The sequence below is a fragment of the Egretta garzetta genome, unplaced genomic scaffold, assembly GCF_000687185.1.
Source record: "Egretta garzetta isolate BGI_Z169 unplaced genomic scaffold, ASM68718v1 scaffold252, whole genome shotgun sequence".
Lineage (NCBI taxonomy): Eukaryota > Metazoa > Chordata > Aves > Pelecaniformes > Ardeidae > Egretta > Egretta garzetta.
Genome location: NW_009259028.1, coordinates 1,959,212 through 1,965,877, shown reverse-complemented (window position 1 = coordinate 1,965,877; position 6,666 = coordinate 1,959,212). Strand labels below are relative to the sequence as shown.

The 6,666-nt window shown below is 46.9% G+C and overlaps 1 protein-coding gene across 1 annotated transcript in view; it reads right to left on the bottom strand.

The window, feature by feature from the left end:
• Window positions 1–4,053, bottom strand: part of PCSK2 (proprotein convertase subtilisin/kexin type 2) — a 92,757-nt gene extending 88,704 nt beyond the window's left edge. Inside the window, exons 1-2 of the mRNA XM_009634674.2 lie at window positions 4,037–4,053; window positions 3,342–3,380 (exon numbers count right to left, since the gene is read on the bottom strand). Of these exons, the coding sequence (XP_009632969.1) occupies window positions 3,342–3,380; window positions 4,037–4,053 (56 nt within the window). The remainder of the gene's footprint in view (window positions 1–3,341; window positions 3,381–4,036) is intronic.
• Window positions 4,054–6,666: the final 2,613 nt, after the last annotated feature.

Genomic DNA, 6,666 nt, shown 5'->3' with positions numbered 1-6,666 from the left:
ATACTTGAAGAAGCCCTTCTTGTTATCCTTGATATCCTTTGCCAAACTTAGTTCCAGGTGAACCTTGGCCTTTCTAGTTGCTTCCCTACATGCTCTGGCAGCATTCCTGTATGCCTCCCAAGTGGCCTGACCCTCCTTCCACATTCCATGGAGCTTACTCTTTTCTTTGAGTTTTGCTAGGAGCTCCTTGTTCATCCATGCAGGCCTCTTGCCTCGTTTACTTGATTTCCTACTCACAGGGATGCACCAATCCTGAGCATGGAGGAAGAGCTGCTTCAATAGCAGCCAACTCTCTTGGACTCCCCTACCTTCAAGAGCCTTAGCCCATGGAATTCTTCCAAGTAGGTCCCTGAAGAGGACAAAGTTAGCTCTCCTGAAGTCCAATGTGGCAGTCCTACTTGTTGTTCTGCTTCCACCTCTCAGAATCCGGAACTCCACCATCTCGTGGTCACTGCAGCCAAGCCTGCCCCCTACCTTCACATCCTCAACCAGGTCACAAAGTTATCGTCGATGTTCTGCAGGAACCTCCTGGACTGTGCGCACCTTGCCATGTGGTCCTTCCAGTTGATATCAGGATAGTTTAAGTCTCCCATGAGAACCAGGGCCTGCGATTGCGAGGCTACTTTTAGCTTTCTATAGAAGGCCTCATCTACTTCCTCGTCCTGGTTGGGTGGTCTATAGTAAACACCCACCACAGTGTCACCCATGCTGACCTGCCCCTTAGTTTTTACCCACAAGCTTTCAACATGTTCTTCATCCGCTCCTGGGTAGAGTTCTATACATTCCAGTTGCTCCTTTACATAAAGACCAACTCCACCGCCTTGCCTCGTAGGCCTGTCTTTCCTGAAAAGCACATAGCCATCGATGGCAGCATTCCAGTCATGCGTGTTGTCCCACCACGTCTCTGTAATCACGATGAGATTGTGGCCCCGCATACAGAACTCTAGCTCTTCCTGCTTGTTCCCCATGCTGTGTGCATTGGTGTAAAGGCATTTCAACGAGGCAACTGAGCACCTAGGTTTCTCTGGAGGGATGAAAGAGGGTCTGCCACAGCCAAGCCCACCTTTAGGGCAGTTGGTCTTTTGGTTCTTAAGTTGGGAGGCAGCTATGGCACATTTACTGCTGCTCTGAACAGACACGCTTGTTCCCCCATCGGATGCGACTGCGACCTGACCGTGCACCCCACCGCCCGAGTCCTTTCGTTTAAAGCCCGCCGTACCAGGTTGGCCAACCTACAGCCTAGGATTCCCCTGCCTCACCTAGAGAGGTGGACCCCATCCCTCCCTAACAGGTTGTAGTCATCGAAGAACGTCCCGTTTTCCTAAAAGCCAAAACCCTCACGGCAGCACCAGCCACGTAGCCAGGAGTTAATGTACATTATGCACCTATTTCTGGCCCCCCCCTTCCCTCAAACTGGTAAGATGGAAGAAAAGATAACCTGGGCCCCAATGTTTTTCACTTGTACCCCCAGGGCTCGAAAGTCTTCTTTGATTTTACCCAAGCTTCTGCTTTCTGTATCGTTTGTTCCTACATGAAATAGTAGTAGAGGATAGTAGTCCGTTCTCCTGACAAGTTGTGGCATCCTCTCAGCCACGTCTCGAACCTTGGCTCCCGGAAGACAACATACCTCACATGACTCCCTGTCAGGTCAGCAGATGGGTCCCTCTATACCCTTCAACAGAGAGTCACCCACTACAAGCATTCGTCGCTTCTTCTTACGGTGTCCACTATGTGTTGTTGGTACAGTTTCCCCCTGCAGGGGACTCTGCAGACCTTGCTCACATGTGTCCTCAGACATTAAGGCTTCATATCTGTTTCTGGTTGAGATGGCAGAGGGTGCAGGCTGATGTGGAGTCCTGCTTTTGTGAGTCACCAGGCTCCAAGGTGCCTCCTTCTCGGTGGAGTCTGCCACAGGAGCATGGTTCTGAAACCACCTGTCAATCTCAAATTTTACTGACTGGCTTCAGGGCTCTACCTACACACACCTCACAAGCAAATTACGGTGCCCACAGAAACCTTAAGAACAGACTGGATTGCCCCCACCTATTTTAATGAGACTGATCTCTGCCCAGCCTTCCCCTGCAGCCTCTCATACTGTATCACATAAGGCAGCATCCCTACAGCACACTGCTAGCTTTTGTGCATTGTTTCCAATGATCTCTCCCCAATACTGTAATATTCTAAAACCAGCTTACTTGAACCTATTGCTAAGGTCTCTCTCCCAAGTTACCAATGGAGACAACAGTCTGCAACAACTTTCTTTAGAGCAAAATAATTTTAAAATACAAGTGAAGGGTGATTTATAACAAGTTACCCCAGGGCCGCCTTCTTTGATTGTCACCAAAATCTGCATGAACGGATTTGTCAGGGAGCAAGATGCACAGAAAGCCCTCATCCAGCCAGGCTGACACAGACTCTCCTCAGGGCTCCTTCTTAGCCTGAATACATGGCCAGGCATGTGAGGGTTCAAACAAACGCTGGTGCTAAAGAAAGCCTTTGTCTGTTCTGAGGAAAACCACAACATCCATCCCCCAAATTAAAGAAAATACATTTTAAAAAAAGATTTTTTTTTTCTTCTTTTTAAAGAATAACACAAAGACTCTCTCTCCCCCACAGAGCCCTAGCACTGCTCCTGACTTTAAAAGAGACCATAAATCCACACAGGTGAGCTCTTTCATCCCATTACTGCTCAGTAATTACACCAATGGAAAATACGACCTAAACCTCGCACAAGTAAATGTATTTGGAGCCTTCACGGGCTCCACAAGCCTTGCTCCTTCAGTTGCCATTATAGATGAAGCACAACAAAGTGCCTCCCAGCAGAAATTAGAAACCTTTTAGAACCCTTTTCATACCAGTTTCACCAAATGCACTGAGGATGCTTATAAATATTCAGTATGAATTTTTAAACTCTCTTTCTCTCATTTTCCCTCACCCCAATTAGCATTAGAAATCGTTTTACTTTTAAATACACAGATGGGAGCCAAGTCTGAAGTCAAAGGCACTCACTCACTATAGCGACAAGGGCCATGTAAGAGTGGAGCCAGCTAGAAACACCGGCAGGCCCAGGCATCAAAATAACACAGAACAAAGCACCAGCAAGAAAGGATTAATTCAAACATTGGTGGAGAAATGTGAAATAGCACAGAGGACTAAAGCTGTGCCAGAGCTCACCCAACATGAAATCCAGTTCACTGTGGCCCCAGGCGAGGATTTCACACTTGCTCATTAGTGCGCTATAATTACTCCGAAGGCTCAGCATAAGGATCTCAGGTGGAGCCAGGGATCTGCACAAGCTCCAAATGGCCCTGAAGCCTGGCACAGCCAGGTCCAGGCCTGAGTGCTGTGACTCAGTCTTCCTGGCTTGTTCCTCATTGCACCTGTGTCTTATTTAGCTGCCTCCACCGAAGCCTCATCCGCTTGTCTTGGCAAACCCAGCACTTGGAGGTGTTAAAGCCATAGCTTTAGCTCCCAAAATGTAAATCTCATATTAAAACATCATCATCAGATGATCCTTGTGAAATCAACTGATTAGCACACAGTACAGCATTGCTCCTACAAAATAATTCAGAAATGCCTGACTTAGATAATTACGTAGGTTTTCAGCTCTGTTTCACATGCATATCCAAGCACCCCCTATGGGAATCAGCAACAGGTGGTGGTAATAAGAAAGGACTGTGACTACTTGGTTGAGAGATCATTGATCTATCTGTTCTTCCTTTTTTTCCAGAAGTCAATGGAAATATTGTAGTAAGTATGGCAACAAGGCTACCTGGTATTGTTATTTAGGATCTTGGTTATCCCATAAGAACGTAGCAACCTTGCTTAGAAAGTTCTGTTAAGTCTTTCTTAAGCCAGCAGTAGTTTCCAATGGCTTCTAAAAGGTTCCTTCACTCCCACAGTTAAATGTCTTGTCCACTAGAAACAGTATGAAGTCAAATGTGATATCCATAGACTTTGCAGAATATGTGCCTTTGTGGGTTTAGTAAATACAGGGAAGTAAATGGAACCTGTTGTGGACTGCAATAATGCTTACATGTCCAGCCGGTCCATGTGGAATTCATCTGAGCTCCCCACACACACACCAAAAAAAAAAAAAAAAAAAAAAAAAGAGGCACTTTTAGAGCAGATTATCTGACCTGTTTTAGGTGACCATGTTAAAATGAGCAGAACTGAGTCCCAGGACCACCTCTTTCGCTCCAGAGACTGTGAGAGGAGTGCAGCTGCCCACATTCAGGTAGATCAATTCTGACGTTAAATGTCTAGTTCTCATTTTCTCATCAGTTTTGTTCTTGCATTATCACACACATGGTGCTTCCAACCGCTTAAGAAACACCACTCCACTGGTTTGATTTCAAGTTTGCGATATTTGGAATTTGGTTTGCAATTGAATGAATCATAGAGGTTTTACGTTTTACTGTATTTATCTCGCTGTTAAGTTTGTCACTGAAGAGCTTCATCCTGCAAGCACGTAACAGTCATATAAGTCATCAGCAACAAGACTGTGGATTTGCTGATAGTTATATCAGTGAATTGGAGAAGCCATTTGAGGCTTTTAGAAGAGTTATTCTAGTTTATGTGAATGGATCTGTTCATTTTAGAGAGTTTTAGCTGTTACTCCCCAGTAACCATAAAACCCATTATCGATTCTACCATGTGCACTTTTGAAAGCAGGATACTTTCCAGATTTGGAGAAGCGGAGAATGTTCTTGCTTATACACTTATATACATGAAGGCTTTCGCAATCATCGTTATGTCCTCTTAAGCAGCTGTGGAGGTGTCCTGCAAGAAGAGCACCTCAGCCAAGCCTCAGGCACCAGGAGGAATGCTGGAGCTCAGCACCCAGAAAAGTCACCATGAGCATCTAACAGTTGTGTTGTCATTTTTAGCAGCAACAAATGGCCACTAGGAAAATGAGACAGGCCCTTCCGATCATTCAGCTACGCGGCTCCATAACAACCACATACATAACAGATAAACATACAGATCACTTAGAATAATAAAGTAAATATGATTCCATCAGAAGCTGAATCGATTACATTTTCTTAAAGCAGGTATCAGCAGTACAAAATGAAATTTTTCCACAATTTGGGAGAATTTTACTTAACCTGTTAAAAAAAACCCAACGCCCCCAAAAAACCCAACATCCCCCCAAAAGCCCCCTAAAAAAGCCAAAAAAAGACAAAGAGAAATTAGACTCCAGACTTACTTTAGGGGCACTTGCTCCTAGACTTAACTTTCGTAACTTGCTCATGTTAGTAGTGACTTCAAGGGATTATTGCTCCTGAACTGTGGAGTGTAAATAACATCACAGCCACAAAGCCAGCCGGTGCTTGACCTGGTTAATTAACTGTAGTTCATTTAGCCTGTGACAGTAAATGCTTTAAGAATACAAGGAAAAAAAGGATGATGCCCCAAAAGTGTTTTTGCCAGTTCTACATTTTATGACCAAAGGCAAACAAAACTTTTGCTATTCATGCCCATCTCCTGTTTGGAACAATAGGGTCCTCTGCCATTCTTTCAAGGCCCTTCTGTGTTTTCAAAGCATCTCGAGATGGTAATACTCTGTGAAAGTTTGTGCACCTCAAATAACCTTCTCATCAAGATCATTCTATCCAGGACCATTTAATTTGTGCCTTCCCTCTCTGCTGTTGCTTCACACGGTCGCACTCTGCTGTAGGACAGAGCCAGGACTAAAAGTCACAAGGCATGAGTTTCAGCTGTATCCTAAATAGTCCTTGTAGCTTAGCCCTGGCCAACGCTCTGAGAGTCTGCTCTTCAGAGATGCTGGGTGAAGGTGCACACCAAAGCTGCTCTATCACTCCCCTCCTCAGCTGGACAGGGAAGAGAAAATACAACAAAAGGCCCATGGGTTGAGATAAGGACAGGGGGAGATCACTCACCAGTTACCACCATGGGCAAAACAGACTTGACTTGGGGAAATTAGTTTAATTTATTAGCAATCAAATCAGAGTAAGGTGATGAGAAATAAAAACCAACACCTTCCTCCCACGCCTCCCTTTTTCCCAGGCTCAACTTCACTCCCAATTTCTCTCACTCCTCCCCCCGAGCAGTGCAGGGGTTGGGGTCAGTTCATCACACGCTGTCTCTGCTGCTTCTTCCTCCCCAGGGGAGGACTCCTAACACTCTGCTCCTGCTCCAGCCTGGGGTCCCTCTCACAGCAGACAGTCCTCCAAAAACTGCTCCAACGCGAATCCTTCCCATGGGCTGCAGTTCTTCATGCACTGCTCTAGCGTGGGTCCATCCTTCCCATGGGCTGCAGTCCCTCAGAAACAGGCTGCTCCAGCATGGGTCCCCACGGGGTCACCAGCCCTGCCAGCAAACCTGCTCCAGCCAGGGCTCCTCTCCCCACAGGTCCACAGGTCCTGCCAGGAGCCTGCTTCAGTGCGGGCTTCCCACGGGGTCACAGCCTCCTTCGGGCACCCCCCTGGCTCCGGCATGGGGTCCTCCCTGGGCTGCAGGTGGAGATCTGCTCCCCCGCGGGCCTCCCTAGGCTGCAGGGGAACAGCCTGGGGGCTGCACCAGGAGCTGCAGGGGAATCTCTGCTCTGGCACCTGGAGCACCTCCCGCCCTCCTGCTGCACTGGCCTGGGGATCTGCAGGGCTGCTCCTCTCACATATTCTCAACCCTGTCTTTGGCCGCAAT